General features: G+C 39.3%; 1 protein-coding gene and 1 pseudogene across 1 annotated transcript in view; one reads left to right on the top strand and one right to left on the bottom strand.

Annotated features, from left to right (window-relative positions):
• The first annotated feature begins 2,650 nt into the window (after positions 1-2,650).
• LOC118677085 (putative selection and upkeep of intraepithelial T-cells protein 1 homolog) overlaps positions 2,651-26,208 on the top strand; it is a 65,746-nt gene continuing 42,188 nt past the window's right edge. The window contains exons 1-3 of the mRNA XM_036351854.1: positions 2,651-2,863; positions 14,834-14,914; positions 25,320-25,667. Coding sequence (XP_036207747.1) covers positions 14,839-14,914; positions 25,320-25,667 — 424 coding nt within the window. The 5' untranslated portion in view covers positions 2,651-2,863; positions 14,834-14,838. The remainder of the gene's footprint in view (positions 2,864-14,833; positions 14,915-25,319; positions 25,668-26,208) is intronic.
• Positions 18,724-19,203, bottom strand: LOC118677086 (annotated as a pseudogene).

The following is a 26,208-nucleotide window of genomic DNA, read 5'->3' as shown; positions in this document are numbered from 1 at the left end:
CAGAAAAACAAGTTACTAGCCACTTATTTGTCTTTGGAGTTATTTTTGTTTTAGTCACATTGAAAAGGAAAATGGCAGGGGGTGGGGGGGTGGGGGGGGAGGGGAGAGGGGTGTTGCAACCTGTTCAGTATCTACTTAAAACTATAGTCTTACTTCCCCACTCTGACTGACTTGGGTGGAGCTGCAGAGCCTAATCCCAGGGCCCCAATACAGCTGACTCAGTGGAGCTGTGGAGCATGTGCCCAAGAGCCCATCAAGACTGACTTGGGTGGAGCTATAGGGACCCTCAGGGGCCCAACACAGGAGGAGATATATAGGCCAGAGCCTCCCCAAGTTCAGTTCAGGCTTTGGATCTGGAATTCCCCTGGGCCAGCAGATCTGCCAAATAAAGGTTAAACTTTCCTCCCTCAGAGTGCTGGCTGATCATTCTCCCGTGCATTCTGCCATAGCAACATAAATGTTTCTTACTACTCTTGTCCCTTAAATAAGCAGAGCATTACAGTAGCAGGGGATTCCTCTCTACATAACACTGGCCATGATGCCTGCAGTCCAGCCATGACTGGCCTAAGCACAGATTTCTTTAAAAAAAAAAATATATATATATATATATATATATATTCTATTGATTCTTTACAGAGAGAAAGGGAGAGGGATAGAGAGCTAGAAACATCAATGAGAGAGAAACATCGATCAGCCGCCTCCTGCACACCCTGTACTGGGGATGCGCCCACACCAAAGCACATGCTCCTGACCCCGGAACCGAACCCGGGACCCCTCAGTCCGCAGGCCGATGCTCTATCCATCGAGCCAAACCGGTCAGGGCAAGATTTCTATGGAATAAGAAGAGTTTAGAGGTTTGCCTATGGTTCTTTACTTATAAACTTTTAAGTCTGTTGTCTATAAGCCTCATTTTACACCTGTACTTTGTGGTAATAGTGGCCTGCCAACATTAAACATGTCCAAACCTTTTATGAGTTTATGAGTTTATTTGAGCCTCACTGATGACAGTTGCCAGGAAACAAAATCTCAACATATTGAGAAAATGCTCTGGAAAAATGGGGTGTTTACAACTTACTTTATGCATCAGAATCAAAGCAGGGAACCTAAAGACATTACATGAAAATCATTGGTGATAGATTAGGGAGGTGGAAGAAAGCAAAACAGGGAAATCTTTAGGACTGGATAAAATATAAAAGGAATAGACACATACTTATTTTAAATAGGTGGGTATAGGATAGCTAACAATTAAAAATTAACAGGATAATAGTAATAATGAGGAGTTCTGTGGTCTCCTGCTCTGGTGGGAGATTGTGCCCTGAGGGGTCTAGAAAAAGGAAATTACCCTGACTTTCCAAAGGTATGTTATTGTTACGGAATTTACCAGCTGAGGGAGAAATACACAGGAGTATTGGAGGCACAGGAAAAACCCATTTATTTTCAGATGCTTCACATGTACCAGTACAGGATTCAAGGGAGACTATTTCCCTCCAAATCCTGAGCAAACCAATATGGAGGAAGCTTTCCCTTTATACCTTTTGGTTTCTTTGTCCCCCATATATGGATCATAATTCCAGACCTTTTGCGGGCTTTACAAAAAGCCCTGTGTGTTGTGGTGGGGGCCGTGAGACCACATCTAAAGGCCTGGCCTGACGCCAGGGCTGATAACTCCTTCTGGGGTTTGTGTATTGTTCATGGTTTATGGCCTCTGTAAAATGGGAGTATTTAGGTAAACCAGTCTTGCAGAACCAGATAATTAAAGAAGTAGCAGTGACTAGACTATAGGCTAACAAGAATGTACATTAAGTTATAATGATTTCAGATTGCTAACCTCCCCAAAATGTCTCATTTCAGATTGCTAGCCCCCCCCCAAAATGTCTCATTTTCCCCATCATTCTCATAGATGCAAAAAAGATAATAGACAGGCTTAGTAAAGGTAAAGAGGGACCTTTGTCAGGGAAGATACACCCTAGGACGTGACTACAGCTATGACTCACTTTTAGCTACAAAGTTTTAATTTCAGACCATCCTATGTGGTATGTTAGGTCTCTGAGTTTGTAAGGCCACTATGTAGGCCTCCCCTCAGCTTTTCAGGTTTAGTCTGTGGCCCCTTTTTCATCCACAGGCTTATGTCAAGGTTTCTTTTTAGAACGCCATCATAACAAGTTCCCTATGGACCAGGTAATTTCCAGCACTGACTACCTAAGCCTCATCCACGTTCCTCTTAATTAAAAAATGCCATTGTTTTGTTCATTAAAAAATTGAAAATTATTTTTTAAGTCCTTGATTTGTGCTCTTCTCTAAATTGAATGCAGGAAAAAAAAAACAGCACTGGTGTGGGAAGTAGAAAAAAATAGTATTTAGTAGGGCTGGGTGAGTAAGAGGAAAGTCTAAATTGTATTTACAAGAGTAACTTGACAGGCATAAAACTATTAATAAGAGCAACAATTCCCCTTCAGTCCTTTCTAGCTTTCTTGTAATGTCACAGAAAGACCCATGAAAAAATACATGAAGAAAGATGCTTTGGCTGAGATATTATCTCAGGGCAGGGCATGTCATGTTTGGAACATGTCTCTTGCAAATGTAACACAGTGATGCAAGGTGCAGCTTCAAATAAATTTGAGATTTTACAGTGCATAAAACAGATACATTGCTGATTTCCCAATGAAAAGATATTGATTTCAGGTGACACGAAAAAAGTTCCGCCAGCAGGCAGTAGGTGGAAGCTGTGGTAAAGAGTGCCCACTAGACTGGAGTGTAGCTGTTACCGACTGTTGGTGGAGGAGCACTGCCGAGTCACCTTGAGACATTGAGCCAACTTTCTGAAGGACCTGGAAAGAAATTTCCTCTGAATCCTGAAGCCCAAGTAAGTGATGAGACTGTGAATGATGTTTAGGGACAAGGTTATATACCACCTCCTTTAGCATGACCTTGGGGGTTCTTTTAGCTCAAATTCTGTAATGACTTGTCAATCTTTTCATCACAGAATAGTTATAAATGGAGATTTAGAAAGCTAACAGGCAGTGAGGTACTGAAAAAGAGAGAATCAGATTTCAAAACCTATTTTTGGAATGCTGATAATTAAAAACTAATCCTGTCTCCTCTGGGTCCTTGAAATTGTGCCACTCCCTCAATCTCTTTCTTTGAAAGTATTCAAAGAAAATGTACAGTGATGTCAATGTTTCAAACCTGATAGACACTATGGTGGGTGTCCCCAGTTACCAAGAATCCTCTTCTGAAATATGTTACAGTGATTAAAAACTTATTATTAATGTTTTCTCAAAATTATATTTTAAAAAGAAATCCTGTTTAGAAACAGATTTATTGAGGTATAATGTACACCAAATAAATAGCATACATTTAAAGTAAATAATTTATATGTGTGTGTGTGTGTGTGTGTGTGTGTGTGTGAGTGTGTGTGTGTGTGTGTGAGAGAGAGAGAGAGAGAGAGAGAGAGAGAGAGAGAGAGAGAGAGAGAAATTATCACTGTAGTCAATATAATAAACATACCCAGCACTCCCAAAAGTCCTCAGTGGATAGAGTGTCCGTCCTCATGCACATTTGTAATTGCTCCCTCCTGCCTCTTCTTCCACCTCAAGGCAACCACTGATATGCTTTCATGAAGATTATTTGCATTTTTCAGAATTGTATATAAATGAAATTATACAGTATGAACCAGGTTTTTGGTCTGACTTTTTAAAACTCAGAATAATCCTTTTTCTTGTGTGTGTGGTATACAGAGTTTCAGCATCAAACCTCTACACTATCTCTCAATTTAGATTTTGTGGGGGTGTGGCAGAGAGGGGTGAAGTAGAAAGATATAAGTGTAAGTGTGGGACTTTGCATATGCAAGGAAATCAAATTAATATTTGGACATTTCACTGCTAGATCTAGGATAGGACTCAGTGGGGGTGGGGTGGGGGGGGCAGGGAATGAGACTTGGAAAACTGGTTGGGGAGGAGAAAAAGGTTTGGACTAATACAGCTGCTAAAGGGACCAATCCTGGAGTTCAGAATAGAGAGCAACTTCTGGCCCTTTCCTTTTTTCCTTTCTCACATTCCTCCATCAGAGCCACCCATTTAGCACTTACAGATTACACCTTAAATTTTAGGTTTGCTCAGAAACATAGTGCAGGATGGGGAGAAAAATCATTGCCTTGGAGAGTAGTGGGTAGGCCATTTCCACATAAAGGATTAAACATTATCAGGCTGGACCTATTTCTAAGGCACTTATGAGAATTTACCTATGATTACAGCTACTGATAAATACGGTATATTTCAAAATTCTCAAAGGAGTGGTGCTTGACAAAGAAGAATCCTTCAGCAAACCAGTAGTAATTACAAATCATCACTTCTTTTCTAAAAATTTATTATCAGATAATATCAACATCTGATTCACCTCAGTGTTGCTCTTTCTTTGCTATTCTCATTCATGTAGTGATGGTTCTTGGTGTGTTGGATTATTTTATTGTTGTATCCTGGAAATTTTATCTATTTTGTCAGGAGACCTGGAACCATTTAAGTTTTGTATTTTAGCAATTCATCACTCTGCACACAAGTAGGTAAACTGGTTCTAGCTTACTTTTATGTGGCTCTAATGATAAAAACTTTTCAAAAACTTTGAAAATGTTAATTTTGGTGTGCTTGCTTTATCACTTGCTACTGGGGTTCCCGCTGATCTCTGCTGGAGAAAGAAAAATATTGCCTATGCTGCTGCCTACTACTTCTAAGTGAGGGGAGGGAGCCTGTGGCCTATGAATACTAAGATCCATTCCTTAGTCAGACTTGCAGTGTCAGAATCCTTCTTGCTGGTGCTACCTAGTGGTCGTAGGTGGGAAGATAGTCTCTAACCCATGGTAGGACAATATATACCAGAGCTGGTCACTTGTTGGATGGGATCCCTCTTGCCAGTTCCACCAGTTTCTCTGTGTCATGGAAGGGAACCTAAGGCCTGTGGGGAAGGAGAACACTGGGAATTTTTTATTGCCAGATCCTCATTTCCTGGAGGCATGAGGGGATGGAATGCACTTTCTGAGCACAGCACTTATGAGATTTTTCTTCCTGGTCTTCCAAAGGAATAATGCCTGGAAATTCTCAGCTCTGTAGTGTTTCTGAATGAAACAATTTTAAGCCATTTGGAACAAAGAGGCTTCACTGTCCAGATTGCTTGTTGGGGCAGGGGAGGGAGGGGAATCCCTATTGTCAGAACCTCCCCCGCCCCATCCCCACCTCTCTCTCTCTCTCTCTCTCTTCTGCACTCCATTCCTTTCTGTGCTTCTTTTGCCTCCTGAGCTTAGCTCCCTCCTGCGCCCCCGCTCCCCTGGCTCCCCATCTACCTCCAGTGCCCAGATTTCCAGCCGGGCGAGCCCAGGCTCCCTTTCACGGAGAGGGAACCTCCTTGGCATTCTCTAAGCACCCGAGAGCTTTGGACAGCCTGTCCATGAGGGTTGGAGGAGTTTGGCTGAGAGATTGTCCCTCAGGTTGGGCAGCCTAGCGGAGTGAGTGTAAAATCCTTTCCCCTTCTAGCGGGGACCCAGTCAGCCTGCGCCCTGCCAGCTCCAGGGATTGAAAGCGGGCGTTCCTGGTTAGAGGAAACTTTCCAGCTGAGCGCCTGGCTAAAGCAAACCATGCATCTGTCCTGAATGCTCCCTGGGCGCTGTTCTTGCCAGGAGCTTGCGTTCCACTGCGGTAGATGCAGCAAGGAAGCAATGATTAGTGCATCTGACAGCTAACACTGAGGACCAGTAGGAAAAACACACACTCCCCAGTCCTAGATGACGAATCTGAGTATGATGCAACCATGTGTGCCTGTAGGACAAAGAGAGAGGCTTAAGGAAATGCAAACGTTTAAGCATAGAATAAATGACACTGCCATCAAGAAAGAGCACAGTTAAGTACACTTTGGACTTTTCACAGTCAGTAAGGACACCTGTATTTTGTGCTTTATGATTCACATGACCTGATCATTTGGGTTGGGCCAATACAAATAAAAAGGCACTGTTGGTTTTGGTTGAGGTAATGAACTGAGATTTCAGATTTCTTGGTTGTTTTCTCCCAGATTCTCAAAACTCTAGGATTAGTTTTGGGAGGGATGAGAGAAGAAAATATGTAAATACTCAAGAGGATTAAAATCAGATAGCAATTGAGATTATAGCCAAGGTTTTTGAGTTGGCAAATGAATCGGTTTGAAATTGGTGAGCCTGGCCTCTGGCCAGGCCGGGTGTGGAATGCTGGCGTCCTTGCAGGCCCTACTGAGGGACCTCCCCTCCCCCTGCACAAATTTCATGCACCAGGCCTATAGTAGTTTTATAAAATATTATTGTCAAAGGAAACTAAGTAAAGGATACATAGGTTATATCTGTAATATTTATTTTTAATATCTTCATGTGAAACTATAATTATCTCAATAAAGATTTTTAAAGACTTTTTTTATTTTCTGAGAGAAAGAGAGAGAGAGAGAGAGAGAGAGAGAGAGAGAGAGAGAGAAAAAAATGGACAGGGAGAGAGAGAGAGAAAAAAAAAATCCCACATTCCCACATGCACCTCAACCATGGACCAAACCCACAACCTGGGCATGTGCCCTGACACCAGGAATAGAACCAGTGATCTTTCATTGCATGAGACAATGCTTAACTAAGTGAGCCACACTGGCCAGGGCTTTAATTAAATTTAATAGAAGTTAGGTTATAGGTAGAGTCAAATGCTTCTAGTAAATATTGCCCACATTATCTTTTTTTAAAGAAATAAGATCAGAATATTAATAGGAGAAATATACTTTTTGGAATAAAATATATAAATAATATTAAAAATAAATCCATTCTCACATTTAAGAAAAGACAGATAACTGATGCCAACACTAGGTGGCACAGATGTTGAAATTATCTGATAAGAATTTCAAAGTTGTTTTTAAGTTTTAAAAAATGCTTCTATAAGCACATATTGGTGTGCATGAAACAAATAAAAAAAGTTCCAGCAAAAAGTAGAAGACAAAAGCAATATTTTTTTAAATGACTTGAACTTTTATAATAAAAAAATCCAATAACTGAAGTAAAAATCCACTGATTATGCTCAATGAAAGAACAGAATTGACAGAAGAAAAATCAGTGGACTGCAATACAGAATAATAGTAACTACTCAATCTAAATCCCAGAGATAAAATACTATAGACTAAAAAGCTAAACAAAGCTACAGGGACCTGTGAAATAACAACAAAAAATTCAACATCATCAGGGTACCTAAAGGAGAAGAAGAAGAGAGTGGAACTGAAAATATATTCAAAGGGATAATGCCTGAAAGTCCTCAAAGTTTGACAAAAACCTTAAACCTATGGATTCTAGAAGCTGAATAAAACCAAAACATGATAATCTGAAATAAATATATATTAATACACATCAGAGTCAAACTTCTAAAGACTAAATACAAGGAAAAAAACTAGAAAGCAGATAGAGAGAAATAACATATTACCAACAGGGAAACACAGACTTGAATGACAGCACATTATGAATCATAAACCATGTTAGTCACAAGAAAAAAAATACACTTTTCAAATGCTAAAAGGAAAGAAATGCCAGCCTAGAAATCTGTACTATTAAAGAAAAAAATTCTGACACGTTAAAACGGCAAGAAAGACTTTATTCGGGACTACTGTAAAGATGTCAAAACTATTGCAACAGGGGAGAGCAATTAAATTCAACTCTGAATGTGACAAGAATAAATGAGGATTTATAGCCAAGAAGGTGGCTGAGGAACTTAGTAAATGGAAAATTTCTAAGAGGAGATATCAAGGGTAGAGAAAATTTCTGCTAAACCAACCTAACAGGATTCTCATTGAAGGCAGGGTGATAGGAAATCAGGGGTGGAGAGATGATAAATTGAAATTGATCAGATATCAAAACTGAGGAAATCTCTCTCAACTGACTTAACAAAATTCTTGTAACCATCAGTTACTTTTATTTTACAGGAGAAACTAGGAATTAGACAATTGTGAAGTGTCTAGAACATGCCAGAATTCTGTAATAGTCTAGCAAGTTTTATGAAGACATCAGCTCACAATTTTTTTTAAAAATATGTTTTTTATAGATTTCAGAGAAAGGAAGAGGGAGGGAGGGAGAGAGAGAGAAAGAAAGAGAGAGAGAGACATTAATGATGAGAGAGAATCATTGATTGGCTGCCTCCTGCACTCCCCTTCTGGGGATTGAACCTGCAAAGGGGGCATGTGCCCTGACTGGGAATCAAACAGTGACCTGGTTCATAGGTAGACACCAGGGAGGTCCCAGCATGGGAATAATGACTACTGCAAGCACCTCTGTCTGGAAAAAAGGCCCCCACGTTCCTGTTCCGATGACAGACAATCCAGTTTCTCCCTGTATGTGTCTGGGTCCCCCAGAGCTTTGCCCAGCACTGGAGCTCAGAGCAAGCAAGAGCTTGTAAATTCAGTTCTTGGCGCCAGCCTTTTAAAAGGAGCATCTGGGTCTCCAGCAGCCTGTGTGTCACTCAGTCCCAATCCGCACTGGTTTTTACAGTCCATAGTTCTTATGGCCCCGCAAGGACTTCTTTTCCCAGCTCTGGAACCCTGGGATGGGGGTCTGGTGTGGGGCTGGGACTCTTTGCTCCTCCGGGCAGCCTCCACAGAGGTGATCTCCTTCCCAATAAAAAAAGCAGCACACCCGGGTGCTGGACCAGCCTGTTTCGTGCCTCTGCATCTCCTACCAGTTTCAATGTGCTTTCTTCTTTACCTCTTTAGTTGTAGTATTTCCACTCAGCCAGCTTTCCTGTGGTTCTGGATGATAGTTGTTCTGTATTTTAGTTGTAATTTTTATGTGATTGTGGGAGGTGGCAAGTGCAGGCATTTACCTATGCCACCATCTTGGTTCCTCTCCCTGTTCTTTTACTTTTTGATGACTGTTTCAATTTTCTTAACTGTTGATTGTTCTATTTAGATTTTCTAACTTCTCATAATTCAGTAATTTATATAATATTACTAAGAATTTGTACATTTCTTCTCAGTTATTGAATTTGGTGGCATTATATAACCTTTCATAGTATTCTTGTATAGTCCTTTGTATTTCTTGGTTTTCATTGTAACTTCGCTTTCATTTCTGAATTTGATTATTTTCCTTGTTTTTCTTTAGTGAGTCTATTCAGTGGTTTGCCAATTTTATTGATCTTTTCAAAGAGACAGGTCTTTGTTGCACTAATATTTTCTGTTATCTTTTTGTTCTCTATTTTGTTTAATTCTGCAATAATTTTTATTACTTCTTTCCTTCTACAGTACTAACATTGGGCTTTGTTTGTATTTTTTTCTACTTCTTTAAGCTGCAATGTTAAGTTGTTTATTGTTTTGTGAGGCAGGCCTGTAATGATATAAACTTCCCTCTATTTTTAATCTGCACCTGAGGATATTTTTTTTGCATTGATTTTCAGGCAGAGTGCAAGAGAGAAAGGAGCAGGCAGAGAGAGAGAGAGAGAAACATTGATGTGAGAGAGACACATCGATTGGTTGCCTTCCGAATGCTTCCCAGCCGGGGCCAGGAATCAAACCCATGACCCTTTGGCCTATGGGCTGATGATATAACCACTTAGCAAACCATCCAGACTTTCCTCTTATTACCACTTTTGCTCTAACCCCCAAATTTTGATATGCCATCTTGTCATTCTCAGTTGTCTCTATGTATCTTTTGACCTCTTCTTTCTTCTTTTAACTTACTCATCATTTAGTAACATGATATTTAATATCCATATGTTTATGTTTTTCCCCTCTTTCTTTTTGCAGTTGATGTCTAATTTCAAAGTTTTGTGGTTGGAGAATATGCTTGGGATGATTTCAATCTTAAAATTGTTTAGACTAATTTTACGTCCCAACATATAATTTATTCTTGAGAATGTTCTGTGTGCATTAGCAAAGAATGAACATTATGTGTTCTGGGATGAAAATAGACTACTGCATATATGAAACTTATTGCTGCATAAACCTGCATAAATGATAATCATGACAAAGTTTAGAATGAAGGCACATGAGGAAAAAAAGGAAACCGGGAAAAATCATAGAATACCATAAAACAAAATAACAGACAGAACACAAGGGAAAAGAGACTATGGAGACACAGAGCTATTAATTATGTCTATTTCATCTAATGTGCCATATAAAGCCAATATTTCCTTACTGATTTTCTGTTTTGATGATCTATTCATTGCTGTTAATGGGTTACTTAGGTCTGTTATTATAACTGTATTTTTGTCAGTTTCTCCCTTCAGTTCTGTTAGTAATTGATTTATACATTTTTGTATTCTTAGGTTGGGTGCATATATATTAACTAGAGGCCTGGTGCATGAAATTTGTGCGTGGATGCAGTCCCTAGTCCTGGCTGGTGATCAAAGCACGAGCGTCTAGTGTGGAAGGGCAGGTCCAAGCTAACCTCTGGGCCCTAGGCAGCACCTGGGTCCCCATGCCCCCACACGCCCCCCTCCGCCTGAGTCACAGTGTCTGAGTCCCCATGCAGAGATGCTATGAGCACAGCTGGACGCTGCGGGCTGGGATGCACCCCGCATTCTCACCGCACCTCCGTCCCCATCACCCCCAACCCCAGCTAGCCGGCAAGAGGTTGCAGCCTCCTCCCTGGGTGCCACGGCAGGTTGGTCGCCGCCACCCACCCCAAGTTCCCCATCCCAGCCAGGGGCCTGGACCCTATTGAGCAATCAAGGCCTACCGGCCGCTGGTCACCATATGCAGGGTGATTGATCAGGGTCAGGCCCTCTGCCCATCTCCCTCAGTGCCTGGGAGCGGGGTAGCAGCTCCACTCCCTACCACCACCACTGGTCACCATCTTTGGGGTGATAGTTTGGGGCTGGAAACTCCCATCTATTTTCTTCAGCACCTGGGAGGCAGGCAGTGGCGCCAGGCGCAGTTTGTGGGGCTATTGGCGGGGTGATCAGCCCCACTCGCACCCACCTTAGCCTGGCGCCACCCGCTCACCTGCTCCACCATCCTGCTGTAGTCCCACTTTCGTCAGGCGCATCAGGGCCAGCAGTGCCTCCATTGCGGCCCACTGCCAGGGCTGCATCGCTGATGCCTGCCATGTTCCACGCCGCCCTCTGGTGGTCAGCGCACGTCATAGTGAGTGGTCAAACTTCTGATGGAACTCCCAGTCAAACAATTTGCATATTTGGCTTCTATTATATAGGATGTCTTATGTCCTCTTGATGTCTTTGTACCCCTTTATCATTACAAATGTTCATCTTTGTCTCTTGTTACCTTTTTTGTTTTATCTTGAAATCTATTTTATTGGTACAGCGACATCCACTTTTCTCTGGATGTCATTTGCTTGGAATATTATTTTCTGTCACTTCACTTTGAATCTATGCTTGTCCTTGCAGCGGAGATGTGAAATTTGTGCACCAATGCAGTAAACAGTTGGGTTTTGTTTTTTGATCCATCCCATACTATATGCCTTTTAATTGGTGAATTCAGCCTAATTTTATTTAGGATAATGATTATTGATAATGAGGGTTTCCTATAGCTATTTTATCTTTTGGTTTCTGGTAGCTCTGTGTCTCCATAGTTTCTTTTCCCTTGTGCTTCTGTCTGTTATTTTAGTTTTGTGGTATCCTATGATTTTTCTCCTCTGTTTCCTTTTTTTATGTTATGTATCTCAGTTCTAGATTTTTTGTGGTTACAATTAGGTTTATGCAGCAGTAAGTTTTATATGTACAGTAGTCCTTTTTCATCTGGTTGCATCTTATCTTCATTCACTTGCACTAGTTCAATCTTTTCACTTTTATGTTTTAGTTGTCTCAAATTGTCCCTTTCTATGCAATGAGTTCATTTCTGAATTGTAGTAGCTATTCTCTTCTTTTCTTTTAAAAAATGCTAGTACTTCCATTAACCTTTATGTTATATTTAACTGTTTAATACATCTGTCTGCAATTTCCTGCTTCTGTATGTTACTCATCTTACTTATATTTTGGATTATTTTGTCTATTTCAGGTAGAAGAGCATTCTTCAGTATCTCTTGTAATGTCAGTCATATGATGGTAAATTCCCTCAGCTCCTGTATGCCTAGAAAAGCCTTTATTTCTTATTCATATCTAAAGGATAACTTTTCTGGATGTTGTATTCTTGGCTGGTGATTTCTTTATTTTAATAACTTGAATACTTGATTTCACACTCTCTTAGTTTCTGCTGAAAAATCTGATGATGACCTAATGAAGTTGCCTTTATAGGTTTCTGAAAAGAAATCTTGCCATTTGTAATAACATGCATGAAATTAAGTGAACATTTTGCTAAGTATTATGTCATGCAGAGATACATAAATACTGTATAATCTCACTTATGTGTGGAATCTGGAAAAAAAAAGGTTGAACTCATAGAAACAGAGTATATGGCTTTCTGAGGTTAAAAAAGGGGGTGAGAGGAAGATGTTGTTGGTTAACAGATACAAATTTTCAGCTTTAAGATGAATGAATATAGTTAATTAAACTGTATTGTAGACTTGAAATTAGCTAAGATATTAAGCTTTCAGCACACACAAAAAGAAAGACATGTTCTTCCTTTTCTTAGTTATTTCTTTTATGTTGAAGAATATTTTATATGATATCAGATATTAAATTCTGGGCTGACAATTATTTTATTTCTCTATTTTAAATGTTACCCTTTTAAAGATGTTGTTTCAATGAATTCTGTTCTCCACATTTTATGAGAAGTATATAATTTTTAAAATATTGTTTCTATCCAGTTCGTAATGTGTCATTTTCTGTATTTTTGTTTAAAATTTTTTGAAGGGTTTTCATAAATTTGATTATTATGTATCAAAACTGCTTTGATTTTTCTGTTTGAATATTATTGACTTTTTTGGGTCTGGTCAAAATCTTGATTTCAGCTTTGTGAGACCCTAAGCAGAGTAGCCAGCCAAGCTTGCTAGATTTCTGACTTACAGAACTGTAAGATAATAAATGTATGCTTTTTTAAGCCAGTAATTTCTTAATTTGTTATGTAGAAATTGAAAACCAATATACTATGAATAAAGTAATTCATTATTTTCAATAGTACATTGTTCTCTGGAAAATGCTTTGCCATTAGAAATGGTGTCAACTTACTTTATATATGGCTGCCACTTATTTCTCTGATTTTTATATTTATCCTAATTTCTCCTTTTACTTTTTCTCTTAATGTATTACAATTTTGAAAGATAATTAAACTATTTTGTTTAAGATGGGCTAGTAAAAATAAGAAATAAAAATAATTGAATTCAGGATTGCAACACATTCCCTTTGCATTTAACAAGTTGATTAGCAGTTTTAATTTGGTGAGATTTAGTTTGCAGTTCTATATTCTTCTTTATAGGGGAAAAAATTATTAAGTTGGATAGGTGCCGAGCCTGTAATGTTAACAGCTAAGTTAAAGGTGGAGCAAAAACTATACTCTTTTAAAGAATGTTTTATGTTTTAGGGTTTTGTTTATCTCTATTTCTAGGAAAGTCCTGATCTACATTATGCACTGAATGAATAATTGAATAAGTCATTTTAATCCTATAAATATTCTTTAAACACTAAGCATAGAAAATTGAGTCAGATATAATCTCAGTGCTTAAAGGGATTTTAAGTTAGTAAAGGTAAAAATATTATTAACAATAGATAATAAGAATACCAAAAGTGGCAATAATCTATACTAATAAAAGGGTAATATGCTAATTAGACCGGGAGATCAGACATCTGCCAACCATCTGACTTCCTTCTGGACAAAGCCACAGTGGTGGGGCTGAGGCAGAGGTGGTTAGGGGCAATCAGGCCAGCAGGGGAGGGTAGTTGGGGGCCATGAGGCTGGCAGGGGAGGGCAGTTGGGGGCCATCAGGATGGCAGGGGAGCGGTTAGGCGGCAATCAAGCTGGTAGACAGGCAAGCAGTTAGGAGCCAGCAGTCCCGGATTGTGAGAGGGAACCCGGATTGGAGAGGGTGCAGGCCAGGCTGAGGAGAACCCCCCACCCCGATGCATGAATTTCGTGCACTGGGCCTCTAGTAATGATTATAAAAATAAAATGGTGTTCAGCACTTTTCCCAACTTTTACTGAGATATAATTAACAGACAGTACTGTATAAGTTTAAGGCATGCAGCAAAATAATTTCACTTATATATGTTATAAAATGATTACTACAATAAGTTAACATCTATTATCTCATATAAGTACAAGAAGTGTTTTTTTTTCCTTTGTGAGAATCTACTCTCTTAACATTTCATATATACCATACAGCAGTGTTCAGCACTTTAAGACTTTGTAGCAATTTTTGTTTATTATATTCACTTTACTGTTGAAGAAATTAACATAGAGAGAAGTTAAACAACTTGACTAGTTTAGAAATTAAGTAATTGTGGAAATTAAACAATCAAAACTGAACTTTTATTTACCATGTTATACTGAGAAAAAAAAGTAACAATTATACTTACTTTAAAATAGGTATTGGGATGAAGTTAGGTTTCAAATGATGATTTGCCATCTATTTGGATAAGAAAGAGGATCAGAACTTCCTTACAGAATGTAATATACAAAAATAAAATCTATGAAGATAGTTTTTGATCTCAAAAAGTACCTTTCAAATAGAGTTTAATCTTTATTTATGTACTATATACATGACTATTTTCATATATAATAATCTAAGTGTATATTAAAATATATTTTCTTCTCTAGAACAGATAATTTGATTATTTCTATTTTCTTAATAAATAGTGTCTCGTAAATATGTGCTTATTAAATATTTCTTGACAGCATGAATCAATAAATTACTGAATGTATACAATATAGCCTCTCTACTAATCAAATATTAATTTTCCTTCTTTTCCTTTTCCAGGTAAAATGGAGTTTACTGCCCACACTTTCTTTGGATGCTTTTCTATAATATTTTTCCTGGTGATACAAACAGCAATTTCAGGTAAGAACTATTGTTAGCCTTAGTTAATGGTGCTTCTTAGCAAGGGTGCTAAAAGGTTCAGGAGACAAACATTCCTTCTGCCACTCACCAAATTCCATTCTTTTTTTTTTTTTTTTTTTTTTTTTTTTTTTTTCCTGTAGAAAAAAGCTGTGAGAACAAGCTTATTATCTGTAAGTGAAGTTTTTCAAGCCAACAGGTCTTCCCTGAGTACTTATTTATACAGAACTTAATATAAAGTATAAGAAAAAGAAGTACATTTAGACATAATGCCCTCATTTAATACAGTGAAAATTCAATACAGGGAAATGTATACATGTCTACATATATACATTTAATATAGTGCACTACTTTAACTTAACCCAAAGTGTCAAAGAAGGAAAAGTTTTGCTTGAACTTATTATGTCAGAGAAGAATTTCTAGAGAATGTAGAGATTGAATTAGACCTTTTCTCTTAAATACTGGTGTGTCTCAGTGATTGAGCATTGACCCATGAATCAGGCGGTTTCAGTTTGATTCCTGGTCAGGGCACATGCTCGGGTTTTGGGCTCAATCCCCAGTGAGGGCATGCAGGAGGCAGCTGGTCAATAATTTTCTCTCATCACTTATGTTTCTATCTCTCTCTCTCCCTCTCCCTTCATCTCTGAAATCAATAAAAATATATTAAAAATAATATATATATATATATATATATATATATATATATATGGAAAAAAAGATAGTTAATGTTTTAGATAGAGACAGAGAAATAAACCCTACAGCATGGCATTCAACTACAATATTACATTAAAAAAATTTCTATCATGATTTTAGATTTGATTATCTGTCTATCTAATCAAATAAAAGAGAAACATGCAAATTGACTGCACCTCTGCTACCCCCAAGCCACACCCACCAGCGAATCAGAGTGACTATATGCAAATTAACCCAACCAAGATGGCAGCTGGAAGCCATGGAGCTGGAGCAAGCAGGAGGCTTGGTTACCCCGGCAATGGAGAAAGCCAAGCTTCCCGCCTGCCCTGGCTGGCTGTGGCCTCCACTCAAGGCAACAAAGTTTCAATTATAGAAGATAAATAAATCCCAGATACCTGCTTCCAACCAGCCTCCACTGGGAGCTTGGGTGGCTGGGGGGCTTGGCCAGCCTGCAAACAGCCATCAGCCACTCACCCAGGCTGGCCAGGCACCCCAGCAGGACCCCCCACCCTAAAGGGGCTGTGGCCAGCCTGCAAATAGCCATCAGGCCCTCACCCAGGCTGGCTTGGCAACCCAGGGGGGACCTCCACCCTGAAGGGGCTGTGGCCAGCCTGCAAACAGCCATCAGCCAGTCACCCAGGCTGGCCAGGCACCCCAGCGGGGACCCCCACCCTGGAGGGGCTGTGGCCAGCCTGCAAACAGGCATCAGCCCCTCACCCAGGCTGGCCACACCCTCATGGGGTGAGGATCCCCACTGAGGGGCTTATCTGGCCTGCAAACAGCCATCAACCCTCACCAAGACTGGCCAGGCACCCCAGCGGGACCCCCACCCTCATCCAGGACACCCTTCAGGGCAAACCAGCTGGTCCCCACCCATGCACCAGGCCTCTATCCTATAGAATAAAAGGTAATATGCAAATTGACCCTAACAGCAGAACGACTGGGAATGACTGGTCACTATGACACACTGATCACCAAGGGGTAGATGCTCAATGCAGGAGCTGGCTCCTGGTGGTCAGTGTGCTCCCACAGGGGGAGCTCTGCTCAGCCACAAGCCAGGCTCATGGCTGCCAGTACAGAGGTAGTGGTGGGAGTTTCTCCCGCCTCCTCAGCAGTGCTAAGGATGTCCGATTGCAGCTTAGGCCTGCTCCCTGCTGTCAAGTGGATATCCCCTGAGGGCTCCTGGGCTGCCAGAGGGATGTCTGACTGCCAGCTTAGGCCAAATCCCCTGGGGAGAGGGCTTAAGCCAGCAGGTGGTCATCCGCCAAGGGGTCCCAGATTGCGAGAGGGCACAAACAACTGGAACAACCTGAATGACTGGTCACTATGATGCGCACTGAGGTGGCCAACTGGCCTGATGGGGGCCCTGATCACCCCCCCAAACCTCCTGCAGCCCCTCCATCCCCCTGACTGGTCTGGCCCCTGATTGGCCTCCCTGCCCCCCATTTGGACCCCACCCATGCACAAATTTGTGCACCAGGCCTCTAGTATATTATATAAAAATTTAATGAGCTGGATTTAAGAATTATGATTAGTATAACCAATCACAAAAGAAAGATATTTTGCCAGTTCCAATTTGTACCTTAGAGGTAATATGATATTAAGTTAGTTATGCAGAGAAAATTGAGTCAGATGCAATCTCAGTGCTTGAAAGGATTTTAAGCCAAAAATCAGTAATGGCTTTTATACTTCTACTAGAGGCCCAGTGCATGAAATTTGGTCATGGGGGGAAGGTGTCTCTCAGCCCAGTTTGCATCCTTTCCAATCTGGGACCCTTTGGGGGATGTCCAACTGCCTGTGGGATCGGGCCTAAACCGGCAGTTGGACATCCCTCTCACAATCCAGGACTGCTGGCTCCCAACCGCTAGCCTGCCTGCCGGCCTGATTGCCCCTAACCCCTCCCCTGCCAGCCTGATCGATCGCTGCCACTGCCCTCCCCTGCCGGCCTGTTCACCCCTAACTGCCCTCCCCTGCTGGCCTGATCTCCCACAACTGCCCTTCCCTGCCGACCAACATGTGGTGGCCATCTTGTGACCACATAGGGGTGGCCATCTTGTGTGAGAGTGTGATGGTCAATTTTCATATTACCTCTTTATTATATAGTATATCTATTAGATAATTTTGGCACCCATTTTTTCTTTTTATGGTTCTTTTTCATTTTCTTACCTCTAAAATATTAATATTACAGAATACTACTCTACACTTTTATTTTCCTATGCTATATTATTTACTTTTCTGCTTTACCATATTTTCATAAGCTGATGACTTTATCATTTCGTCTGTAATGGTCTAAAATCAGATCCCTATACAATTGTCTACTAGACATCTTCACCTTAGACACGTTGAGATCAATATACAAAATTAAAACACCTTCTCCTTCCAATGTTCATAAATCCTGTTGCTCCTATTTTTCCAGTTTTGATTATGAATATCTTTATCATTATAATCACTTAAATGACAAATTTAGGTATCATAATAAAATTTTTCTCATTTTCAGACTATTTTCCTACCCCGACACATCTAGTTGACTAAACAATCCTGTTTCTTTTTTAAAAAATTAATTTTTAGAGAGATCAAACTCGCAAGAAATATGAATTTAGAAGGCATGGGGGGCCAGGTGGAGACCTCTTTCTTGAAGAGGCACTTCCAAAACTGGTCCTGTCTGCTTTTTATTCAGTTTTAGATACACATCTTGCCCTCTAGCAATGCATTCAGGCATATAAAAAGGTAAAGTTTGGTAAACAGTAAAAGGATTATCAGGTTAAGGAATTACCTTAAGCCACCACTATCTCAATATATGAGGTGCTTAGCGTCAGTCCTGCTAACACCTAAGTTCCATTGGCCTTCCGCGTTTCTTGGTGCACTCTCATGATAGTATCAGCAGAGGGTGGCTTCCCCATCTCCCGCTTTTTGTTTTCTTAAAAAATCTTGAAAAGTGTATGCTGACTGTAGGGCTTGAGTCCTTTTAAGACTTTTCATTCTGCATCTGCAGAGTAGAAATAAACATATAAGAATAAGACTGAGACAGATAATAGTGGTTATGCTAAGAGGCAGATGTAGGGAGATTCAATGAAAAGGATTGAGTTCTTTCATGTCCTTTTTAAATTGCTGCCAGGCATCTAAGGAACTAGTTTGTAGTAGGCTCCTTTCTGGGCTATTAGTTCTTTATGGGTCCCCTTCTCAATCACTGTTCCCTGTGACATGACAGCAATGATATTTGAGTTCTAGATGGTGGACAAATTGTGGGCAATGACAATCAGGTCCAACCTTCTCTGGCTTTGTCCAGGGTAACCTGCACTGTCCCACAACTGAGGACTGCTAGCATGGCAAGGCTTCTTTACCATTCCCCAGGTCATCTCTGGATTGTTTCTTGTCTGTCTTGTTCTCCTCCCATTCCTCATCTTCAGCATCTTATTTGGGGCTACTGCTATCTGTGGCTGGAGTAGTCAATTGTCTGCAGCCACAGGTACAGGGTGAGGCTCTAGGTGCAAGGTCCTCATTATTCTGGTCAGTTCCTCTCTCAGATCCATGTTGAAGTTTAATGTTCCTTGCAGGAATCCACATGGGCATGGAGGAGTTTTCTGGAAATACACAAGCATATCCTCGACCAAAGTTTAACTAAGGGTCTGGACCCTTCCATAAAGTAGACTCAGGATCTTTCCATTAAACCAAACCATTTTCCTTTGGTTTATTCTGACACCAGTGTAATTTCATAGGTGTCTTGCCAACAGCGTTACAAGTAAAAAAATTTAAGATAATTAAGGCTTGGTGTAGTTTACCTACAGGAGATTTCTCCAGCATCACTATTCCTCCTTTTGGTTTTTCAAGTTGGGATTTGAGCCATTTATGTTGGAATTCTATAATTGCCTGTCCTTGGGAATTGTATGGTATTTCAGTAATGTACTGAATTTTCTGTTTTTTGTTTTTTTTAAATTGCTGGATATGACAGTTTGTGTATGCAGGTCCATTATTAATTTTAATAATTTTTGGAATTCCCATGATGGAAAAAGCAGTTAGGCAATGATTAATGACCCGTTTCTCCATTTCTCCTGTAGATTCAGTGGCCCACAGTCCCTTTGAAAAGGTATTTACAGAGACATGCAATGCCCCAAGGCATCCAAAAGGAGTATAATGTGTTACATCCATTTGCCAGATATGGTCCCCCATTAATCCTTGAGGGTCAATTCCTGTATTAGGCCCTTGAGACAGATGTAACATGCAAGTGGGATATTCCTTGATAATATGTTTTGCCTGTTGTTGAGTGATTGGAATTGTTTAGACAACATTTTGGCAGGCTGATGTAAAGCTGATGAGATTCTGTGGCCTGTTTTAATAAAGCAACCAATTGATCGGCATATGCATATTTCTGTGGGGTCTGTTGTTATTTCACCTCTTTTGTTTCTGATTTTGTTTATTTGGGTCCTCTCTCTTTGGTGAGCCTGGCTAGAGGTTCATCAATCTTGTTTATCCTTTCAAAGAACCAGCTCTTGGTTTCATTGATCTTTTGTGTGTGTGTGTGTGTGTGTGTGTGTGTGTGTGTGTGTGCGTGTGCACGCATGTGTGTGTGTTTTGTCTCTATGTCATTTATTTCCACTGATCTTTATTATTTCCTTCCTTCTGCTCACACTGGGCTTTTCTTGTGGTTCTCTTTTCTAATTCTTCAAGTTGCAGAGTTAGATGGTTTATTACTAGTTTTTCTTGGTGTTTTTTTTGTTTGTTTGTTTTTTTGTTTGTTTTGCTTTAGTATGCCTGTAATGCTATGAACTTCCCTCTCAAGATTGCTTTCACTGTGTCCAAAAGATTTTGGATTATTGTGTTTTCATTGTTGCTTGTTTCCAGTATGTTATTTATTTCTTCTTCAACCTCTTTGGTAACGCACTCATTGTTTAATAGTATGCTATTCAGCCTCCAAGTGTTTGAATTTTTGTGATTTCTTTTACTGTAGTTGATTTCTAATTTTATGCCATTGTGATCTGAGAAGATGCTTGATATGATTTATAGCCTCTTGAATTTGGAGAGACTTTGCCTGTGTCCCAATATGTGGTCTATCTTTGAAAATGTCACATGTACACTTGAGAAGAATGTATATTCTGTAATTTGGGGGTGGAATGTTCTAAAGATGTTAAGTCCATCTGATCTAGTGAGTCATTTAGGATTAATTTTTCTTTGCTAATTTTTTTGTCTAGAGCATTTATCCAGTGATGTTAATGGGGTATTAAAGTCTCCTACTATGATTTTGTTGCTGTCAATCTCTCCCCTGATATCTTCCAGAAGTTTTTTTTATGTATTTGGGTGCTCCTTCATTGGGTGCATAAGTATTTACCAGAGTTATATCCTCTTGTTGTATCGATCCCTTTAGAATTATGAAATGGCCTTTCTTGTCTCTTGTTATGGTCTTCACTTTGAGGTCTATTTTGTCAGATATAAGTATTGCTACCCAGCTTTTTTTCATTTTCATTTGCTTGATAGATATTTTTCCATCCCTTCACTTTCAGTCTGTGTGAGTTCCTTGTTCTGAGGTGGGTGTCCTGTACACAGCATATATATGGGTCATATTTTATTATCCATTCAGTCACTCAATGTCTTGATTGGGGCATTTAATCCATTTACATTTAATGTTATTATTGATAGGTGCTTATTTGTAGCCATTTCTATACTTTATGCCTGTGCTCCTTCCTCCCTATCTATTTCTTCTTTTTACAGCATTCCCTTTAGCATTTCTTGCATTGCTGGCTTGGTAGTGATAAACTCCTTTTTTTTTTTTTTTTTTTTTTTTTTTTTGTCTGCAAAGCTCCTGATTTCCCCTTGAATTTTGATTGATAGTCTTGCTGGATAGAGTATTCTTGGATTCAGTCCTTTGCTTTGCATCACATTGTATACTTCCTTCCATTCCCTTCTAGCTTGATGTGTTTCTATTGAGAAATCATTTGGGGGATCCTTTGTAGGTAACTCTCTGTTTCTCTCTTGCAACCTTAAGATTTTCTCGTTGTCGTTAACATTTGCCATCGTTATTATGACGTATCTTGGTGTGGGTCTTTTGGGATTCATCTTGGTTGGGACTCTGTACTTGTGTAACTTTTTCCTTCCCCATATCAGGGAAATTTTCTGTCATTATTTCTTCAAATAGATTTTCTAATCCTTGCTGCTCTTCTTGTCCTTCTGGCAGCCCTATTATACACATGTTACTTCATTTTGTGTTGTCCCAAAGCTGCCTTAGGCTCTCCTGCTTTTTAATTTTTTTCTCCAGTTGCTGTTCAGATTGGGTTTGTTTCTCTACCTTATCTTATAACTCACTAATTCAGTCCATTGCTTCTTCTAGTCTACTTTTGAAATCTTGAGCCACCACTATCTCAACAGATGAGGTGCTTAGCATCAGCCCTGCTAACACCCAAGTTCCATAGGCCTTCTGTGTTCCTTGGTGTACTGTCATGATAGTATCGGCAGTGGGTGGCTTCCCGTACAACCAAATTATGTGTCTCTCTGACATCAAAATTTCTCTCTCTTTGTCTTTTCCCTCCTTTCCACTCCCTCTAAAAATCAATGGAACAATATCCTTGGGTGAGGATTAATAACAGCAAAATAGCACAAAATTGCAACGTTTGAATTTATGCAAGAATTATAAATGTAATAGTAGTATGTATACAGAATTAAACACTGCATGAAAATAAAACTTCAGTTAAGTAGATAAACAAAGTGATCTTTCAATGTTAAAAAACTGCCCTGGCCAGTTTTTCTCAGTGGTTTGAGTAGGTTTAATTTCTAGTCAAGAGCACATACCTCTGTTGCAGGTTTGATCCCTGGCCTAGGTAGGGAAGTGGGCTGGAGGTAACCAATCAATGTTTCTCTCTCACATTGATGTTTCTCTCTAGCTCTACAAACATTTTTGTTTTTAGCTTAAACTTGTCCTATCTCCTGACTTCCAGTTCAGCAGTTGCCTTGAGAATAATAGCTCATGTTACTATATCAGATCAGAAGGAGCAAAGTGGACCTTATTTGTAAAAATTTACAATTTTTAGTTTTGACCTGTCCAATGCCTCTTTGGAAAACTGGCTCAAAAGACTAGCCTTCATCTTTTCAAAGTTGTCAAAATTGGCATGTGCCAAATGCTAAAACAACTACTTGTGGGGAGAGGTTAGTGTTTGATTACAAGCAAATACTTTAATGGCTGCTGCCTGCGGCAATAAGTAAAAGTTGAGTAAAGTAAAAGAATAAGTAAGAAACTTTAGATCAGTGGTTCTCAACCTTCCTAATGCCGTGACCCTTTAATATAGTTCCTCATGTTGTGGTGACCCCCAACCATAAATTATTTTCGTTGCTATTTCATAACTGTAATTTTGCTACTGTTATGAATTGTAATGTAAATATCTGATATGCAGGATGTATTTTCAATGTTACAAATTGAACATAATTAAAGCATAGTGATTAATCACAAAAACAATATGTGTAATTATATATGTGTTTTCCCATGGTCTTAGGCGACCCCTGTGTAAGGATCATTCGACCCCCAAAGGGGTCACGACCCACAGGTTGAGAACCGCTGATTTAGAGGGAAGGTTTGAGAATAAAATGCTTTGGGAATTAAAGTGCTTTGGAAAGCTCAGACATATCAATGGAATCTAGAACATGTATATACCAAGGGTGAGGGACATACTTGCAAAAGACCTAAGAAGGCCTTCATCTATCATCTCTAGCTGATTCCAAGGCTTTACAAAACATGAAGTGAGGGCTAACGCAAAGTTTAACTGATTGTGGAAAGTGTGTCCTAACACACACACACACACACAGAACCCCTTTGCAAATACTGGGAAATTTAGGGGAGGGTAGACATTAAGGGAGTCTCTGTATGATCATTAGCTGACCATGAGGAGCTAATAAATTAGTGGAAACACAGTACAAGAATGTAGAATTAATAAAATTAATCCAAAAAGTAATTAAAAATACAAAAAGCAGCAATGACCTATGGAAAGGGGAAACTCTAATTTCCAGAGTTGCCACATTATAATTCTCAAATTTTCCAGTTTTAAAAATTAAAATGCATGCAAAGAATGAAGACATTTTAGGCCATATGAGGAAGGAATAAATCAATAGAGATTGACCATGAGGGATCCCAGACAGGCAGGCGAATGTTTAGGGGTGATCAGGCAGGCAGGCAGAGGGATTAAGGGCAATCAGGCAGGCAGGCGAGTGGTTAGGAGCAATCAGGCAGGCATTCAGAGTGGTTAGGGACGATCAGACAGGCAGGCAAGTGAGCAGTTAGGAGCCAGTGGTCCCAGATTGCGAGAGGGATGTCTGACTGCCGGTTTAGGCCTGAAACTGGCGGTCCAACATCCCCTGAGGGGTACTGGATTGTGAGAGGGTTCAGGTTGGGCTGAGGGACCCTCCCCTGTTTTGCACGAATTTTGTGCACCAGCCCTCTTAGTTTTTGTCATATATCTGATAAGCATTTAATATCTAGAATATACATGAGGTGGGCAAAAATAGGTTTATAGTTGTTTGTATGAAAAATAATACAATATTTAATAAATAATAATATAAAAATAAACTCTGTGTTTCATATACTCACAATTGTAAATCTACTTTTGTCCATCCCTGTATAACAAAAACCTACATCTCAAGAACAAAAAGACCAACATCCCAATTTAAAAATGTGCACAGGACTAGAATAGACATTTTTCCAAAGAAGATATACAAATAGCCAATAACCACATGAAGAAAGCTCAGTATCACTAATCATTAGGAAACTACAAATCAGCTACTGTGATGGTTATAATAATAATAACAACAGAAATAGGGGAAAATAGTTTTGGCTAGGTTGTGGAGCAATTTGAGCCCTCATACATAGCTGGTGGGAATCTAAAATCATACAGCTGCTGTGGCAAACAATTTAGCAATTCCTCAAAAAATTAAGTATATAATTGTTATATGACCTAAAGGTACCACTCTTAGGTACATACTTAATAGAATTGAAAACAGGAATTTAAACATGCTACAATATGGATGAACCTTGAAAACATAAATGCTAAGTGAAATAAACCAGACACAAATGGATAAATATTGTCTGACCCCCACTTATACAGAATGTCTAGAAGTGGCAAATTCATTGAGAAAAATAAACTAGGTTAGAAGTTACTAGGGGCTGGGTATGGGAAGTGGAGATTTGTTGCTTTAATGGACACATAATTTCTGTTTAAAGTTATTTTAAAAAATTGGAAATACTCCTGTATATCATAGTGATAATTGTACAACATTGTAAATATAATAATGCCACTCTATTATACACTATAAATGGTTAAAATAAGATGTCAAATTTTATATAATAAAAGTTATATATATATTTATCAAAATAAAATCATAGTAAAATTTTTAGCCACTATGTCATTATATTTCTACATATCTTTTCTCTCCTCCCTTTCCTCTCTTTTCCTCCTTTTATATACTGTCTGTAACAGCCACAATAATACCTCTTTTGATATAATCCAGGATTTGTCTACAGATTTGAAATTTCTTCTGTGAAGCTGATTATATTTTGACAAGGTGCCATTCTTCTCCCAGTTTTTATTTGGTGCATCAAGTATGGTTTGTCTTCTCAGATTGAGATACATAAGTAAAAGCCTTGAAAGCAAAAATAAGGGGGGTTATAAAATAACATTCTAATTATGTTTGTGGGCAAGAATAGTATATACTCTCTGAACCATTGGTCTTTTTCTCTCTACAGAACTATTTACTGTGGATAGTCCTGTTGGACCTATGGTGGCCCTACTGGGTGAAGAAGTAAAGCTGCATTGCTACATCTCCCCAGCACAAAATGCAGAGCACATGGAGATATATTGGTACCATAAATCCTTCACCAAACCTCTTCAACTGTACAAAAGGGGCAATGACCCCTACAGAGAAACCAGCTTGGATAACATCAAACGAACAGAAATCTTGAAGGAAGACATTGGAAAGGGCAACATAACTCTCAGGATCCAAAATGTCAGTGTATCTGATGGTGGAAAGTACCGCTGTTTGTTTAAAGATGGTAACTTTAGTAAAGAAGCTGTGCAGGAACTGAAGGTGCTTGGTAAGAAAGACAGTCTCCTTTTGTGACAATGCTCTTGAAGTCATTTAAATAACTGGCTTTAGGTATTATAACAATACTCATAATATCTATTGTGGTATTTATGTTTAAAAGCAGCCTAACAATTTTAATAATCTTGGAAGACAGAGGATGGAATGAGGCAAGGCAGAAATATGTGAGAGGTACTGTCAATTAATCTTATTTATATGACCATAGCAACAATATACTTAATACCATACTTTATATGCAAATTACTATGAGGATTTATTACCCAAACTTTTATCTTCTTGTTTCACCTTTAGCTTCCTCCCTGCTTGCCTCTGACAATTTAGCTAGGAAAACACTCTCACATTCTAAATTATTATAGCTAATATATAAAGCAGTTTAAAATCTAGTAATCTATATCTGAGAAGTGTCTGCATTAAAAACTTAGGAAAATAAAAGGAGTGGAGAGTGATTATAGGTTGGGATATAAAAGGAGAGCTTTGTGGCCCTAGCCAGTTTGGCTTGGTGGATAGAGTGTCAGTCTGTGGACTGAAGGGTT

This window comes from Myotis myotis, unplaced genomic scaffold, assembly GCF_014108235.1.
Source record: "Myotis myotis isolate mMyoMyo1 unplaced genomic scaffold, mMyoMyo1.p scaffold_m19_p_2, whole genome shotgun sequence".
Taxonomy (NCBI): Eukaryota; Metazoa; Chordata; class Mammalia; order Chiroptera; family Vespertilionidae; genus Myotis; species Myotis myotis.
This window is presented reverse-complemented; position numbering and strand designations above follow the sequence as displayed.